At 35.9% G+C, this 19,923-nt stretch overlaps 1 protein-coding gene across 1 annotated transcript; it reads right to left on the bottom strand.

Moving 5' to 3' along the window:
* Positions 1-1,475: 1,475 nt before the first annotated feature.
* LOC145579729 (FIP1[V]-like protein) lies at positions 1,476-15,213 on the bottom strand. Its single transcript, XM_081636965.1, has 9 exons — positions 14,174-15,213; positions 12,464-12,693; positions 8,542-8,668; positions 8,231-8,299; positions 8,016-8,153; positions 7,835-7,936; positions 7,439-7,761; positions 4,327-5,992; positions 1,476-2,850 (listed from the first exon to the last, which is right to left on the bottom strand). The coding sequence occupies exons 1-9, from the start codon at positions 15,002-15,004 to the stop codon at positions 2,290-2,292; spliced, it is 4,047 nt and encodes a 1,348-aa protein (XP_081493091.1). The 5' UTR covers positions 15,005-15,213; the 3' UTR covers positions 1,476-2,289.
* Positions 15,214-19,923: the final 4,710 nt, after the last annotated feature.

The raw sequence follows: 19,923 nt of genomic DNA, 5'->3' as shown, positions 1-19,923 counted from the left end.
CATCCTTTTTCTTTTTCTTTTTTGTACTTTAACTTCAATTCTCAATACTTTCTCTCGATCTCCTAATTCCCAACCACTTTTCTTTCTCTCTCAAACCCCACATACATATTTATACTCCCAATTATTAGTTTTAAAGAATCTATAACTTTCTTAATTCTCGTGCAAAATGAGAAATAGGCATGTAATAAAAAACGGAGGGAGTATTTAATATGGGTTAAATTAGGGTCTGTTCTCTTCAGCTTATTTTCAGTTCAACTCAGCTCCAATAAGTTCAGTTCAGTTCAGTTCAGTTTTTAATTTCCTTCTCTCATAAAATATTCAGTTCAGTTCTGTTCAAATCAGAACGGGCCCTTAGAAGAAAAAAAGTTAAATTAAATATGAAATATATTCCTCCATTTCTTTATGGCATGTTCACATTTACTGAACTGAACTGAACTTAACTGAACTGAATAGAGCTTAAATGATATTTTATGAGAGAAGGAAATTAGGAGCTGAGCTGAACTAAACTGAAACTGAACATATTAGAGCTGAACTGAACTGAACTAATCGGAGCTGAACTGAATTGAACTGAAATTAGACTGAAGTGAACATACCCTTATAGTTCCAACACATACTTTATCACGATATTTAAGAAAAGTGGATCTCACATGATATAATACACTTAAAATAAGGTTAATAGGTTGTTAAGAGTATAATCAAGTGGGTCATGTGCTTTAAATAAGGGTAATAATACAATCTTTACCATAAAAACCTTCCTTCTATGGTGTGTTGCATATTTGCAATTATTGTCATATTTTCATTTTAGGAAGTGTTGTAATTATAAAGAAACAGAGGAACTATTTATTATGGGTAGGTATTTTTTAAACGCCCAAATTAAAATATGGGACTAACAATTAGAAAAGGAGGTGGTTTCAAAAAAAAGAAAAGGAGGGAGTATTTGATAATTACATGTGTGCATTTCCCTATCACGTACATATGATTTTTTTTTGTTTTTTTTTTTTTTTTTTTTTTTTTTTTTGACAAGTACATATGATTGTCGCATGTGAAATAATGATGATCCTGTTATCCTCACTTGATTTTTACCGAGTTTAAACAATCTTCATTGTTTTGAGTTTTGCTTGCATTTTGGTGAAATGATGGACTAATATGGTGACCAAAGTTGAGGTTTTAGTATATTTCTTTGTTTATTAATATGGTGGCCAAGATTTGTAATTCCTCTTTTTTTTTTTTTTTTTTTACTTGACTTGTTTTGATTATTACGCTATCAATGTAAAATTTTAACAATCAATAGTTATAATTCTCACAACTAACTTCTAAGAGTATATATATTATGATAGTACTTATTGAGACAAATTTAAAAAGATCCTACATGAATATATTTCCCTTTATATATTTATTCACAAAAGATGGTCAAATAAGGAGTGGTAAATAGCATAAAAGTCAAAGTGGATCAAGTAAAAAGAACAGAGGAGATATAAACTAAGACAATGCCTTCTTATATATCAATGTATGTATATGTTATTACAGCGTCTAAGATTTTGGGCATATGTTATAAGAAAATCACTTGAATACCTACATGACTACAAGTCTATAAGAGGGATACACTACCTTACAAAAACATTTTACTGTTCATTTGCAGTAAACTCGTATTCTCCACTGTATAAGAAACTTCCGAATGTGTACTATGGTAATCTAACAAGCAAAGATATAAGACTAAATGTTTACTCTGGGCGTGAACTAAGTCAGAAATACATTAAAGTACAGAAAAGAAATCTCACAACCGTCAAGTGAGAAGTATTCTGCTTCAAAAACAAGCAGAACTTTCAGCTTTTAAGACCCGTTCTGTAACAGTGGCCGTCACTGCTACTGGCTTCCAATCCTGCAATCCATTCATGTCGAAGCCCTGCATGAAGTCCTTTCGATCAACTGGCGGTCCTTTCCAGCAATTGATCTTTCATTGGATCAACAGTCCACAAACGGTATCATTAATTGGAAGCACCATACACAAGCTGTGCCACCAACATCATCAATGACAGATTCAGATTTCAGTTTTACATTCAGGATTTACACATTACAATTAGAAAAGCATACAGTGGTACCATTGGCACAAAATAAATCCCAATTAACTTGGATTGTACATTGTCCCAACTTGTAAATGCTACATCTTGGTAAGTTTGAAGCCATTACATATGGGATCTTCACATTTCTGGATAAGCTCTCTGGCCTACCAGAAGGCAAGCCAGAAATAAGGCCAAGTGAACAGCAAATGAATGTTGTATATTCATGCTTTTAGCTGCTAATCCATCTCCTTTTCCTGGGTGGCCGCTCATGTTTGACTTCAGCATTTGCAGGAGTATCATTTTGAGAGGAGGGTAAAGGTTCACTCTCCATCTTCTTAATTGCCAATGGATCCTTCTCACTTGTCAATGGAAGCTTGAAACGTTCACTCCGCCTCTTCAATTTCTCAACTGTATCCAGGTGGCGACCATCCAATGCTCTTTCATCTCCATCCTTCCCCTCTGAACCTCCACCCTCTTTTCCTCCAGCCAAAGGCTGAATACTATCGTGAGCCTCAACCTTCTTGGCAATCTCATCCTGAACACCAAAAGATGATCCAGAGCTAGTATTTTTATTCTTGCTAATTTCCTTATTCTTCGAAGATGATGACTTTGAGTAGAGATCATAATCCCTATCCTTGTGACTTGTCCAGCGTTCTAGCTTGGACCGCCCTCTCTTTGAATCATGCAGCTCATCATCGGAGGAAACATCTCCTCCTACCTCTCCAGTAAGATTGTGCAATGAGGTATCATGCTCAACCATAGATTGTTCACTCCTGCCCTTCATATCAGCCTACCAAACGCAAATCGTATATTGAAAAAAGGTAGACTTCACATAGACATGAAAGGAAGTTAATATATATATATATATATATATATATATATATATATAGTAAACAACTCTTCTCAAGCAGGATTAAAAAATAAAAAAAGATGCAATACTTTTCATCACATGAGCAATTTCAAGGTTTTGAAGCAAAATAGAAAGCCAGATGCGACTGCTGAAACAAAGCTTTCATAAAGCAGGTATTTAGGGAGCATTACACCAAAAGCTGCTGTAAATCCCAAGCTATAAGTTATGGAATATTCGATGGTCACGCGTGACATTTATTTTTACCTCTTATATTAACTACTCAAATCATCAGACAATTCTACCTCTCAGTGGCAGTTAGGAAGATAAAAACCAACCTTGTTAAAAAAACATCAATAAAAGACTGCTTGATTTGCTTCCTAGTATCAGGTATTAAGCCAAGAGTAAAACCAACGAGTGTGAATCAACCATCGTCAGAACCTACTTCCCATCTTCCAATCCCCCATCTCAACCGCATCCCAGTCCTCCTCCTCTTTAACCCCTCCCTCATTTTTAACATCTTAACCTCCTTAACCACATCCCTCTCCCCAACATCTTTTCTCCCCCACCTCCTTTACCACATCCCTCTCCCTAACCTCCTTAACCACATCCATTTCCCCCACACCTTTAACCACATCCCTCTCCACCCCCCCCCCCCCCCCTCTTCCCCCCCACACACACACCTTCTTCCCCCATCTCCTTAACCACATCCCTTTCCCCCACCACCTTTTCCCCCCACCACTTTTAACCACATCCCTCTCCCCCACCTCTACATCATCCTCTCTTTGTCCTCAATATCCAAAATTAGGTGAAGCATATAACTTTGATAGTTGATCTTGCTAAAAACCAAAGGATTGTGGTGGTCAATAACAATCATCAAGTTGGTTGTATAGGAGGTGACGGTTCAAAACGTTGAATGATTTTTATGTTGATTACATGGGTTGAGATTTGGACGAGTACCCTTCTTCCTCAAGGTTTGAAAAACCCATATCATAGGCACTACAAGTATCAGTTATGCTAATTGCATGGCATAAACAAAAAGTTACAAAACATGTGGTATGAATTAGATAGTTCCAACCCATACCTGAAGCGAAACCAAATACCGCCTGAATTATAAGTTCAAATAGATGAAAATGAATTAAGCAGAACAAAAAAAATTTACTTCATCCAGGGAATAGTAACAGCATGCTACTCTCTGCCTGCCCAACAAGCACTGACTCAATAAATTTGCCTGATAAGGTCAACGAACAATTTTCATTTGCATCTTGCAGAGTTGCATCACATTACAGCAAACCCTTTTCCACAACTACAACAAGAATCTATTCCCTATAAGGAGCCTAAATTTAGATTCTGTCAATTTAAATATGGTGGATCTGCGTAAATGAGAAACAAAAAATTAGGGAATTATATAGAACGTACCATCTCATTTGCTAAGCCTTTATCTCCCTGATATCTCTTGGATGACCCTGAAGTATTGTGGCCTTCAGATTCTCTACTCCTTTTGACATTTTCTTTGTGCTTTTTCTCATGCAACCTCAGGCTTTCTGAAGAATCAATGGCACGATTATTTCTAGCACTGGACCTCTCTTGCCTTGATCTTTTCCCCTCACTAACAAATTGATTTCCACGTGCATAAACATCCTCACCTCCTCTGTGTTGCAAACTAGGCTCTTCTTCAACTCTCTCCCTCCTCTTAAGCTGTTCACCATGCCTTCCTGTATCTTTATCGTGACCCTTGTACTCCTCTCCACGAGAATGGCCAGCCCATATCTTTTCTTCTACATTCCTACTGCTTCTGATAGGAGCTCTTCCATCTTCTCTCTCCCTTCTGGACAAAGTTTCCTCATAAGACTGTTTAGCCCGATACCATTCGTCTCTATCTCTTTGCTGCTCAGCCCTCTCCCTTTCCCTCTCCCTCTGTACCCAAACATCATCCTTAAGCCTAACCAAATGATGATCATCCATGTTGTCTCTAATCCTTGGTTGATCTTCTCGCTTCCGTAAACTTAGGATCCCGTCTCTTTCTCGCTTTCGACGAGTACTGCTGCTGTCTCTGTGAGAAAGCAAGTGGTCATCTTTTTCAACGTGATCCCTTCTTGCATGCTCATCATCTTTCCGTCTCTTACTGTGATGATCATCCAAGATCTCGTGTCGACTTTTTGAAACATCATCCTTCTCCCTGTAACGAAATCCTACATCTTTGTCATGATAACCTCTCCAAATACCATTATCCAAAACTTTTCTTGAATGAAGATATTCATCTTTGTCGCTTCTATCAACTTCCCTGGCCTTACTCCTACGCCTAGATACCATTTCATCAGCACGCTCCTGCTTCCTAGCATCTTCAGCTCTAATCCTCCGTCCATGTGGATCTTCATCTCGTCGTTGCCAGCCAGCTTCGGAGAGATCCCTCTCTTTCCTCCGGTCACTACTTTCTGATCTTGCATGGAAATGGTTGACTGCAAGAGGATCCCACTCTCGATGAGAATAATATTCCTCCCTTCCTTTTGCTAAAATGTAATTTCTTTCCATCTCCACTCTCCCCTCACGATCTTTTCTCCGCGAATCATGTCCACCTTCACCATGATTCCGCTTGACATCACCTGGGTAGGTGGAGCGCCCATTTTGCACAACTTCTTCATCAACACCCTCACGCCACTTTTGATGATCTCTGCTGCTTCCAGTTGCCTTACTGTTGTCACTACTTCTGGAAGCCTTAAAGTCGCCCACTTCATCAAGTTCATTATTTTCTTGTGGCTCAACTTGAGAACTTAGTTTTAGTTGCTTTGCGTGACTTAGATTATGTTTTTCCTTTGAGGTATTTCTAGAAGCAATCACATTAGAGTCATCTTTTCTTTTTCCAGAATCTATATCAGCTGTACTATTTTCCACTGCAGCAGCTTTCCTTTCTGAACTTCCTTCTCGAGCATCTTCCAAGGGAGTGGCAGAGAACGATTTGGGACTGTGCTTACCTTCCATGCTTTCGATAGAATCTTCCCTTTGATAATCAAGAGATCTTCTATCCAATGCACTCTCTCCAGAAGACATATGAGGAGATCTCTCACGTGCCTTTTCCTTGGTCCACCTGATGAGAAGTATATCAGTAACCATAAACAATACACAAACAAAGGATTTGTACGGTTCATATTAACATAAAAACATAATTATTTCATTTTTTGAAACCAAAAAAAAAAAAAAAAAAAAAAAAAAAAAAAAAAAAAAAAAAGAACACACAGTTATTTATGTAACCGTATAGTGATTCATAATTTCAGAATATTTCTTCCAAGGAGGCAGTGGGATTTGACTCTCCCATGGAGGTAGGATATAGCCAAAAGAAGTTGATCATGGATACTTAATAAGCCATCTATCTACCCAAACCATCAAAAAACTGCACAGGATTGAAACTTGTCGACCTATATATTGCAACACTCATGGGCTCAATATATCACTTCAAGAGGCATAGCATCAGCACAAGTTATGACATATTAAGACAAGTATCGAAAATGAGAGTGATTCAAAGACCTGTTTATACAGCAAAAAAGGCCTCAGCCACAATAGAACACCATCAGGTTTAATTTAGACAGCAATTAGATCTGAGTCATATAATACCAAGTTTAACAACAGTAGTGAAACATCATTACATTCCTCCTCAGTAAGAAGATAATATTACACTGGAGCCTTCCATATCCAATTTATACCAAGATAGTAAGCACCCTGACAGTCTTGGAGGAAACGGTATGGCAACATATGGCCCTGTATGGTTTTAGTTATATTAGCCACATAAATTAGGATGTGGGAGTAGCTTTGACATGAATGTTTGAACATTTATTGTACTAACTCTTTTTTTTTTTTTTTAAGGAACACCACTTTGACTTTTGCACTATTTATATACTAACTTTGTCTAAGTATTATTAATAAAATATATATATGTGATTTTTATTATATAACTAGGGTGACTAACGCGCGCGATGAGCACGCCATATCTAGTCATGTTTGGGGAGTTCTTTCAATTGACAACATAATGAGTGAAAATATGTAAACAAATATTTTTAGGTATAAATGTCCACACTACACACACTATTCTTAGAAGGTAAAAAAAAAATTAACATTAATGAGGGTATTGAGGGCAATTAAGTAAATAGACATTTTATAAGGTATAATTGTCCAAACACTATTCTTAAGTGTTAAATTTTTAAATCATACAGGAAAAAGCTTAGAGGCAATTAACATCATATCAATAAGGGCATATAGGTAAACAAACATTTTAAAGATATAATAGTTCTCACAATATTCATAAGTGTTTTCTCATACTTTTTAAAAGAGAAGATAGGGAAATGTTATTAGATTAGTCACAACACATTGTTTCATAATATCAACTTTTTATATTTTACTAATGGATTATAAAAGATAATGATGGTGCCGGTCAAAGTGATGCACTTACAAAAACAGAGGGAGTACGGTAACAACCAGGATGATAGATGAAAATGAAGAGAAAATGCATAACTAAGAAGTAATAGCATCCAATTGATACCTCTCTTCATATGGTGAGCCAATATTTTCAGAAGCATGATCTCTTGAGCCAGGATGGTGATCACTTGGAGCTCTTTGAGGTGACAACCTGGCCACGTCCTCTATATGAGCGTGAGCATTTATGATAGGATTCTTTTTCCGAGAATCATCTTCCTTAATATCATCACTTCCCCGTGGATAACTGTCAAAAAATCCATCCCCACACTCAGGACCATCCTCATCAACTACAACTACCTGGTCATCCTCTCTAGCTGAATCACTATCTGGATGCTCTCCATCATCATTACCAGCAGATTCATCTTCAATAGAATCCTGCAAAACAATCTATTTGCCCAAGCACCATTTCATCAATACTGACCACACGGTGAGAAATCCAGTGCTTAGTACAACTATTTACCTCAATGACTGCATCTGAATCGCGAATGCGTGGTGGCCGAGTATCAACAGAGGGCAGGCGCTCGCCATTGCCAGTTTCCACTTGTATGGCTCTGCCAGTTGGCTGAGAGAAGAAATAAGATAACCACTGAGCTCATCTATGCAATGCATGGTAAATGTAACAGGAAACTAGCAGAACTTACCAATGGAGGCCGCACACGAGCAGATCCTTTAGCCAGGTCACCTTGTCCACCATCAACTTTCACAGTATCCACATTTTCAGCCGAGTCATGAATACCAGCTGCTGCTGCAAGTTCTGGGGGCATATCAGGATCATACTCCTGATTTCAACAAACAAAAAACATAAGCTTTCAACGCATTTCATTGCAAGTATATTTTAGGATCAAAAGTAATTTACCTGTTCCGTACGACCACTCTCGTATACACGAATTTTGCTTTGCATAGTAGACTCCAAGCGCAGTTGTTCCTGGAGAAACAAAAACCAATTTAATAACAAACCCTCTTTTGACCACTATAATCTTAGTCTCAATAACATTGGATCAAGAGCTAAATTCATTTCATGCTTCTTAAATACAGCTGAACTTATGGGTTAAATTTCCATTACATCCAAGAATCTTGACTAATCATCCAAAAAGGCCAAATAATCTAATAAGAAAAAAAAAAAGAAAGAAAAGGAAAGAGTAGGAGTAAAGAACAAGATCCACACACCAACTGCTTGCAATATTCTTTCCAGCTCTCCTCGTTCAAGCCAAAATTGAAAAAATCAGATACATCTACACCAGTATATTTCCAAGGTTTTTCCTCAAAGCTATCAATGTCAACATCAAAGACAGTCCTGTAGAAACATCAGCAAATGGCACAACGAGAATTAGATCCAAAGTCAAAATAGTTTTTGTTGATTATAGGCTATTAGCTAAGATTTTATGAACTGAGGGTGCATTTCTCTATAAGCTACAATACATTACACATTTCATTCACCAGAAATTCCCTGCCATCACAGTAGAACTATAAAATTCCTGGAACTTCTTCTGCTACAAGTCAAATAATCAAACAAAGTATAACGGAGTTTTCTACTGTACTGCCTTTGTAATATCGGGTATACCTAAGGATAGTTCACACTTACTTTCCAATTAGAGAGCAATATAATCATCACCTTGCTCCCCAAATATTATTGATAAACAATATTTTTCAATAGGGAGAAAAAGTACCACAGCATGATTTCTTGACAAAATAAATAAGACAATAAATAAAAGTTAGCCACTGAGAAGTGAAAAACTTTTTCATCAAAAACTAGACAGAGAAAGAGATCTCTTCATAGCAGCAGTACATATCTTATAAATTTTTCTCAAATAAAAGTGCAGACAATAAAATTTTCATCCAGTCCAATACACAAAAGTGTAGAACCAAAGCAATGACAGCACATCCATACCATAAGCTCATACTCTATCTGCCCCTAATTTTCTTAGCACTTGGGTTGACACAAAAATTAAGAGTGCGTCCTATTCACCTGATTTTTACTGATCTGAACTTATCTGAACTAATCTGAACTTATTAGCCCTTATTAGAACTTATTTTAGTTATAAATTAAACTTGGGCAGCCCGGATTAACCCTTATCACAACTTATCTGAACGTATCTGAACTTTTTCCTGAACTTATCTTATCTGAACTTATAACTCCTGAAATAAATAGAAATAAGGTGAACTGAACAGGGCCTAAAAGCAATATTAAAAAATAAAAAATAAATAAATATAAAAAATAAAAAAAAAATAAAAAAAAAAAAAAAGTGGATGGGAAGAGAAAAAATTTTGATGTGCTGAAGAGAGAAATTTTGAAGTATGAAGAAAATTTTGGGACAGCTGAAAATGAAAGTGTGAAGAAAATTCACGGGTGGAGGGAGGAAGAATAAAAAAAAAAGGTTACAACAATGGGGTCAATGACTGTCAACCCAGCTCAAAGCAAGAAACATTTCTTGTTTTTAATATAAAATAAAGCTAAATTATTTTCCCCCTGCCTTCCAAAATAGTGTGAACAAAGAAAAGGCAGAGCATACTGGAGTTCCATACTTCCATCAGCCTTCTTGATTGACGATTCACTACTTTCCACAGGGGATTGTCATAAAGTTTTGTCCACAACTAGCATAGCACGTCACTGCCTAGAAAAATAGGCAGTGCCATGACATCTTGACAAGAAGTTAGAATTGCCACCCTCAGTTTTAACTGGGACTCTGGGAGAGGAGGGGTCAAAAGGAAGTATTGATGACAAAGGCACATAACACCTCGACCTGGTAGAAGGGCCAGAAGGTTGAACCAAATCATAAATAAAGAAAACGAAACATCTACTTAGCATGGTAGATGATACAAGGGTTCATCAATATGAAGCACAATTGGCCAATGTATGACAATAAACTCTCTAGCCATGCAATCAAATACAAAATATAAAAGAAAGCAAAAGGCAGAATTGAATACAAAATAGAGCAAGCATCATCAGCTTCAAGTGAGACTTTGGAGAAATCAAAGAGAGGAAGATGCTTAATGTTGTTGGAATGTTTAAGGCATGCAGTTTAAAATAGAAACTTTCAGAGGATAAGATGCTGGCCCCACTAATAGGATCAGAAACGACATAATGATCAACTTGGCCATCAGATATCCCATGTTAATTTTAATTTATTTTAATTGTTCTTTTTCTTTTGCTTACATGAGAAAAAAATATCTGCATTATGCCAGTTAAAATTAATTGGGAACCAAGTGGGTGTTACTTCCTGTAAAAATTCTCAGCCAGGATGATGATGAGTCGATGAGATTAAGGATAGATAGAGGCAATTCTTCAGGTAGTTTAGTGGAAGTCAGGTGAGGGTTACAAGAAATTTCTACAGAGGACCAGGAATACTATGCAAAAGATTCACAAAAATAAAGGTGGAGAAGGCATTGAAGAGAATGAAAGTAAGGAAAGCAATTGCCTCAGATGGTATTCCTATTGAAATACTGAGATGACTTGGAAAGGTTGGTATTGATGGGTTGACAAATCTTTTACATAAAATTGGAGGACAAACAAGATGCCCTAGCGATTGGAGGAAAATCACTTCGGTACCTATATTTTAAAAAATGAAGGCGTCGCACAAGACCGTTCAAACTTCAAACTATAGAGGGATAAAGCTTATGAGTTATATAATTAGATTATAGAAGAGGGTGACAGAACATAGAATACAAGTATAATTATTGTGGGTATACGTAGGGACAATCTTCCATAGAAGTTAGCCAACTAATGAGACAAAAGACGGGGTATAACAGGGGGAGAAAGATGTACAGAGTCTAACTTATTTAGAGTAAGACATATAGTAACAAGGTCTTAAGAAGATACAATATGATGTTTGCTGTTTGTGGATGATATTGTGTAGGTTGATGAGAGTAGAGCTGGAACTGATGCTAATCCCTATACCCCAAATCAATTGTCACACCAAGCTTTGCACATAAATTTATTTGGTAAATTGCTATTGGTCGATCTTCTATAATTTAACAGAAAACTAGATGAGATGGGAAACGCTAAAGGGAAAAGTAGAATAAGATACGGTGGAGGACTTTTGATATTGGGAATAGAGAAGTAACAAAAAAATAGTGGGTTCATCAATCCGTGCCATATAAGGAAGTGTCATTAAAATTGGACGGATGAAAAAGAAAATCTTGACCAAAAAAAAAAAAAAAAAAAGCATAAACAAGAATTATTATGTACTGCCCCCCCCCCCCCCCCCTCCTCCTTTTCTGTTTTAATCACTTACCATTTTATTTTGTTCTCTTTTGTTCTACCCAATTTGCTTTATCCTATTTTGGCTTACCCCTTTTACAATCTCACCCTATATTGCACGAACTCAGATTTGGATGCCGTGTCCGACACGGTAACGGATCCTTCGACACCCCAGATTTTATAAAATTTCATATAAGGTCACTCTAAATTTGGGTGTCCTGTCGGAGGTTCAGACACTGGACACTCGACATACAGCAGGGTGTCACCCTTTCAACCTCACAATAATCAAATATTTTCACACTCTCTTTCTTTATACGCCTTTTTCTTACACAAACCACCTTTTTAAATTCTCTCTTACTTTATCCTACTTATCTCACACTCACTCACCTTGATATTTAATCAAATTGCGTAACAATATCCTAAAAAAAGTCTTTGAAATGCAAAAAGATAATCTACATAAAGTACTCCTTGTAAGTTGCAACAACGCAAATCTTGGCTCCAAAGGAAAATACTCATGGGCAAATCTTAGCACCATACACCCGAGTATATATAACAATCTCTCGTTCTTATAAGGGGGTCCAGATGTTTGGTTTGTCTAATTTCGTCTGAAAATATACTTCCTTATTGGAACAAAGGAGGACGACACAAAATTTAAGATAAGGAGAGAGATACGGAGTAATAAAGATAGAGATCCATGTGATGAGGAGAGAGATAGAGAGAAAGAATGTGCATATATGGTAATGGTTGTAATATTTGTGAAACTTCCTAAAATGATAGCTGTTGCAATATTAAGGGGAGTGGATAATTTTGTCCAAACTTATCTCAAACAAAGTAACCCAGCAAAATATCATCTAGCAAAACAGAAAAGAGACAACACAGTTGCAAACTCACTTGTGAGACGGAAGAGTGAATTCCAAACCACGTCCAGGCACATTGCTGCCCCAAAAGCCCGTATGAAAACCCTTCTGCACTGGAGGACCTTTCATTCCAGGTGGCCTCCAATCACCCCTTCCACGACCAGCCATAGTGCTTATACTGACTGGGGGGCGAACTTGGCCAGGGGCTCCACCTGAACCAACGGAAGGTCCTCCAGGCAGAGGTGCTGCACCAGGTCTTATATACTGCAAAATCAGCCAGATGACTTATTCAGTATAAAAATGAAGACAAACACAAATAAAAATTGCATAGACTCATCGTATAGTTGCGTTTTTTACCCTTTTGCCCCTCTCAAGAGAAAGCATAATTTTAACCAAATTGAGAATGTAAGGACATATTATAGATGAATTGATCAAAAACAAAAATAGAATATGCAGGACAACAAGCAAGCAATCATACGGGTCTGACTGAAAAACCTCATAACATAGGTATGCTTTAAAATCTGGTAAAACAAGGAGACGTAACCCACTAAGTAGTATGACAAATACGCCAAACACTTATCACATGACAAATTTCATAACCTTATCAAGTCAAAAAAGTAAAAGTTTAATATGAATATGAAGTCAGCACAGAGCCAAGGGAACAAATACTGTCTTTACCCAACTACGACTTGAATCAAATTTCTTAGGTCAGTTCTTGGCTTGCTTTCAGGTTCTTAGGTCAGTTCTTGGCTTGCTTTCAGGTTTTTTTTTAACACAATTAGAACCACCAAGGTGTTATGAGCAGGAGAATCCCAGAGTATCAGCATTATTCCCCAATTGCATATCATGGTAACATGTTTTCTGAATAACAATGCCTTTCCTATGCATCAGTCTAATCCCGTCCTCAAAGCATATAAATCTCACAGTAGTCTTTTGCCCTTGTCTACAATACTGGAGGATCCATTGTCAAAAGAGAATTCAAAGTAGCAGAATGGAAAAATTGCATTCAACATGCTCCAAGTGTTTCGTAAATAGACAATGACTTATCTGGAACAGTACCAACCAGAATCTCTTCCCTGTACAATAAATACTGGCATCCATTTAAATGAGGTGCTTATATTATAGTCAAGTATATTTGTATGTATTGCAAAAGTCTTCTGACTGACTACAGAAAGGACAAGAGGATATACTCCATAAAGTTCACAAAGTACTATATGAGCAAGAGCTTATCCAGCAAGTAGTGGAGTCAGAATGCAGTTCGTGGCCAATCCGAACTCTGAGTCTTGAATTGGAAAGTATACAGCAAACCAAACCAAACCAGATAAAGGATTATAGTATTTCTGGATCTTCTGGAATATCAGTCACAGTTATGTCCTGAATAGAATCAGACCTTATTACAGAATAGAACAAAAGAATTCTTACTACTGTAAGATTCAGGGTAGAGTAAGCCGTAGAGCAGGCACTTGATTTAAACCTACATCCGATCTCTTTTTACATAAAAGTAAAGTGCGAAACCATAATAATTTGGGGGTAGCGATAACTAAACACTTCAGAAAAAAAAAATGAGGAAATTGATGGTAATTTTATATCACTGACATATATAAACACATACAGGAAGTATTCATCTTGTGTAATCTAATCTAATCTCAATCTGAATCTTATAAAGGCATAATTAGACTATACAATGAATAGAATTACAATAAAAATGTGTGATGGATGTAACAGAAACCCCATATAAACTGACCTTAAACTGAGAATGAAAAGGGTGATAACCATAATTGCTATAACCAACTTTGGGAGCAGTTGAAAGTCCTGCATTAGCATTAAGTTTGGAAGCATCAGTAGTCTCTTTGCCTTGAGAAGATTGTCCGGCCTCGTCTCCCCAATCTTGGTCCTCCACAGGTTGAACAACTCCAGCAGCATCGTCATCATCAGCTAGAATGACAAGTGGGTCACCATCTTCATCCTCATCATCGCTCCCAACTATCATAGCATTGGGCGGCGGAGGAGCGTGGCGAGCATCATTCAGCACAATTTGCAAATCATCCTCACTATCGCTGTCACTGTCCCACTCATCACCACCACCAGCAGCAGATGATGCAGGTATCACGGGTTCTGGCCCAAAATCTCCGATAGCAAAGTTATGGTCTTTGTCCAATTGATTCTGAAACGCATCTACATCTTCTACCTCTACATCATCTACTAGTTGTTGGTCGTTGACATCGGCAGTCAGCAAAACCCTAGTTCCGGCGGCGGCGGCAGAATTATTGGAATCTTCTAGACCCGTATTCTCTTCGGACTTATCAACACGCTGGGAATCTTCATTATCATTGTCATGAGCATCAAGCTGCTGCTTCATATGGGAGTAATTTGAATTGGGAATATCATCTGCGTCTTCTGATTCAAGATTGAGATCAATCGGACGGGAGGGAGGGGGAAGTTGAGGTTGTAACGCCGGAGTCGGAGTCGGAGTCGGAGTCGGCGCGGGCGCCGGCGGCGGGAGGGAAGATGACGATGAAGGGAAGGAACTGAGGACGTCTGTGTAGAGATCTCCGAACTCGTCGTCATCTTCCATGGCAGGGGCTCAAATTACTAGAGTAATGAAAAACAGAAATTTGATAATAATAATTGCATAAGATTGCTTTAGGTTTGATATAATTTCAACAAGGAATTCGAGAGAAGAGGGAAGGGAAGAGAAGCCTCACTGCAAGTTTTACTCGCAACAGGAATTCGTGATTTTCTCCACCTCCTCGCTATTCAACCTAATTTTATATTGGGCCCTAATTCTACCTCATTTTGCGAACAATTTCACGTCGGCTCAAACTTTTTTTGGTTTAAAGTAAATACGTAGTACAAGTACATCAAGAATCCCCAACAAGTTTAGGTAGAAAATGTTTGATTATGTTACAGTGTTACCCTAACTTCGTCCGTTTTGGATCTTGATATCATGTTATAGAATTACTTGACTTGTTAGCTAGCTACATGCTAGTCATTGTGGAGCTACAACCTCTTATAGCTAAGTCAAATTATATAGCTTTATAGAGCATAGAGCTATATAGTTTCACTCCACCCAATGCTACTATTTATTTGTTTAATATATTTATTTATTGGGTTTTTCTATATAATAATCCTGTTAATTTCACTTTTCTATGTTGTGTCCCAACATATATCACTTTTCACACTGTCCCAATATACATTTTGTTTCCATACGGTAGCCTTGTCGTTATCCCGCCATTAAAAATTCCGTTAGTGGGGCCTACTCTCAATTTATTAATATTTTTTATCGATTTGCGCGTTGGAAAATGTTCTGTTAAAGGTTTTCGGGGCTATTTTGGCACTTAAGGGTCCAAATTGAGCTCAGATTTGGCAAAAAAATAACTTAAATGCCTCGTTTTGCTTATTAAGTAATGTCTCGATTTACGTGTTCATGTTTTAATAATTATAACGAGGCATTTACGTTATTTTTTTGTGAAATCTGAGCTCAATTTAGATCCTTAAGAGTCAAAATAGCCCCCAAAACCTTAAACGGAACATTTTTCAACTCGCAAATCGATTAAAAAATATTAATAAATTGATAGTGGGCCCCACTAATGGAATTTTTGACGGCGGGATAACGGCAAGGTTACCGTGTGGAAACAAAATGTATATTGGGGTGTAGAAAGTGATATATGTTGGGGCACAACGTAGGAAAGTGAAATTAATAGGGTTACTATATAGAAAAACCCTTATTTATTTTATGTCTTCATGTGGGACATAATAAAATTACAAAAGAAGTAGCTTACCGTTGTAGCTTTAGATCATGTAGCTTGAGAAATAATAATGTGGCAACCCTTAGCTACAGGTACATGTAACTAGCCATTGTGGGTGCTCTTAGTATTTAAAAACTCTAACCAAAAAGACACATGTCTTTATCCTATTACACTTCTCTATCTTCCCCTCTAACCCAAGTGTCACATGTCTTTTTACATTATTAATTTTTTATTACACTATTTTTCTTTAATTCTTTCATTAAACTTATAATTCATCTTACATGCACGCTTCATCTTCATCCCCCTCTTCAATTCAATATTTTCCTTTTCTCTCTTTAATTTAACCCCTCCACCTTCATGATTTAATCCTCATTTTCAATTAATGTTTCAAAGTTTTAATTTCTTTAATCATGTTAATACACATTATAATCATAATGGCTTATTCATATTTCCTCATTCATCTTCTTTCAATGTAATTTTCTATGAATAATCTGTGCATGGGCCAGGAGGCTTGTTTAATTAATACAGAGTAATAAAGACTTAGGATTAGCTTTATTATTATTATTATTATTATTATTATTATTATTCTATTACAATTCCTAATTTTCTCGAATCTTTCATTCACATTTAAACTCGAGAGGACCAAAACTTATCTATAACTTAACTATATACATTTAAAAAAAAAAAAAAATCCCTTTGATAACCTTAAGCTTTTTATTTTTCTCTTTGGTGAATTGCAATTTTTTTTTTAATTATCTTTGATAATCTTATGTTATTGATAATAAATCACTCATGACATTAAAAAACACCCCCACCCCAGCCAATCACGAAGCCACCTTCCCCCTCCCCAGCAAGTAGCCCCCCCACCCTGGCGCCTCATCCCGTCGACGCCCACCCCCTCTTACGCCAACAATCCCACCCCCTCCTTTTCCCCACCCCGACACCGTTCAATAATAATTAACGTGTTAAAGTGAAAAATGAATGAATCACGTTTATGTAGACCTGATCATACTTAGCCCGACCCGACCCAATTTTGAGTGGGTTTTGGGCAGATTTTTTTGCTCGATTTTTTTTTTTTTGGCGAGTTTGGGAATATAATGTGTTTCTATGCATTTTAAGTTGATTTTTCTGGCTCGGCCATTTTGAGCGGGTTTGGGCACAAAAATTCCTGTCTGAGAAGTAGGTAGTTTCTTTTTTTTTTTTTTTACTATGGGCTCGACCTGCCTAATAATCACATCTACATTTATGTTGTTATTTATCTTGCTTCATACACCAAACTTAGTAAAGTAATAAGATAGAGAAACAAGTTGATCATCCGAAGGGTAATGGCGTGTGTCAACGTAGAAATTGCAATTCCAAAACCATCATTGAAGCAATTACAATAGTGTTCCCAGTTACAAGAAGATCAAGTCTCTGCAAAATTATTGAGATAGGAATATATTGTGTTATGATATTATGAGAATAATATCATATGAGATATTATTGTGAAAAGATATACTTCCTCTGTTTTTTTATACTTGCAACACACCTTTTATCACGCTTTTCGATAAGGTGATTAAACTAGGTAAACGAATGAATTAAGCTATGAAATTTAAACCGTAGCAACTAATCCCTTTCTTCTTATAAGTGGTAAAATTTTGTAAATTAATTTATCCGTTCCTAGTCTAATATCTTGCTTAAAATGAGTGCCGAAGGGGTGTGTTACAACTAAATAAAAACGTAGGAAGGCCCCGTTCTTTAGAGCTGCTCTGCTCTGCTCTGTTATGCTAAAAAAAATCTGCTCTGCTCTATTTTCAAATAATAATCAATAATAACAATAATAATAATTAATATTCAATAATAATAATTAATATTGTATTGATGATAATAATTTATTATTTTAGATAATTATAATAATTATTAATATTAAAAATAATTATAATAATAATTAATATTAATAATAATTAATATTTATTAATCATAATAATAATTAATAATAGTTCCTCCGTTTTTTATTTATTGCACCACTTGCCTTTTAAGGAAGTTTCACGAATATTGCACCATTTCTATTTTAGGAAACAAAATATCTATATTCACACTACAAATACCCAATATACCCTTACTTTTGCCACTTGATTCTTTAGTTTATGCTTAAATTACATGGATAACTTTGTAATTTTACCCCTCTATTTCTTCCCTTTTCCTACTACCAAAAAAAAGTGTGCCAACCTCTATGATGCAATAATAAAAGAACGGAGGAAGTAATAATTATCAATAATAATCTAATCTAATATATATATAAATGTGAGTTTTTTCCCGATTTTTTAGAGAGCCATATAGTATTTAATTTTCTTAACGCGCCACGTAGGATTATAATTTATAATTGTAGCTTATAAGATAAGAGATTATTAATTTCTTTTAAAATAAAATAATTCAAATTCCATGTAAGCAAAATTGTAGAATGAGATTTTTAAGTTTAAATTAATTAAATATAAAATATTATCTTTTGATATTATGAATTTTATCTAAATATATAACAAATTTTAGCACATACATAAAAAAAATATATTTTTAAAAATTCAAACAAACTGTGCATTGCACGGGCTTCATCTAGTATTTAATAATTCAAACTATTAAGAATTAATATTTAATAATATTATTAATTAATAATTTCTAATAATTATAACAATTCTTTCAATAAATAAATAATAATAATAACAATTAATAACAATTTTTTTTTATAAACATTTGATATTAGAATCACAATGTATAGAAACATTTAATGTGGGTATTGATTGTTAGTTCATTGAGTTGAATTATTTTTCAAATCTTTCCATACAATTTATGAATTAAAAAAAAAAGAGGTTGTTTTCAAGTAGTACTTTGTATATTTTTATTTTGAGGGTTAAAAATATATGATTAAGACATATTTATAAGTAAAATCATTATTACTCATTAAATCATTTAATTTTAAAATTTTTGTGAAATGAATATAAGTAAACTATTGTCTTTTATCTTTCTATTATTAACATATGTTAAATATAGTACACATTTATTCATGCTTTCACTCAATCAATGGTATATGCACTTATGATTAATAATAATAATAATAATAATAATAATAATAATAATAATAATAATAATAATAATAATAATAATAATAGTATTAATAATAATGTTGAAATCTGCTCGGCTCGGCTATCCTGAAATCTGCTCTGCTCTGCTCTGCTAAAATTCAATATGCTCTGCTCTGCTGACCCCTGCTCTGCTGTGCCCACAAGCTCAAAAGAACAGGGCCGAAATATGTGATATATTGTGATAGATTTAAGAGAGTTAAGATAATTAGGAATAGTATTGAGATAAGAATATATTATAATATCATATCACAATATATTCCTATCTCAATAAAAATCCTTGTCCCCCACCTCGATTATACCCTGCAAAGAAATTTAATAATTATTGAACTTACCGCCCTCACGGCGCTTGAGTTTGAGAATTGGGACTGCAATTTGCTGCAATAGATTGCAATTGGTGGTTGAAATTGTTAGTAATTGGGTGGCGTAGCAATAGGGCTCTGGAAATTAGGGCTTCTATAATTTTGTTGGTGCATGAAAGGTGGAGCAACGAGAGGGTTGCTGGTGGGGAAGGGGAGGAAGGTGAGGGGGTGGTGTCGGGATAGGGGAAGGGTGTTGAGGTGGGAAAAGGAGGGAGTTGGGATTGACCGACGGGATAGGGTGCCGAGGAGGGGGGCTACTGGCAGGGGAGG

Source organism: Chenopodium album, chromosome 14, assembly GCF_948465745.1.
Source record: "Chenopodium album chromosome 14, dcCheAlbu1.1, whole genome shotgun sequence".
In the NCBI taxonomy this organism is placed as follows: Eukaryota; Viridiplantae; Streptophyta; class Magnoliopsida; order Caryophyllales; family Amaranthaceae; genus Chenopodium; species Chenopodium album.
The sequence above is the reverse complement of the archived record's forward strand: the minus strand, read 5'-3'. Positions and strand labels throughout refer to the sequence as shown.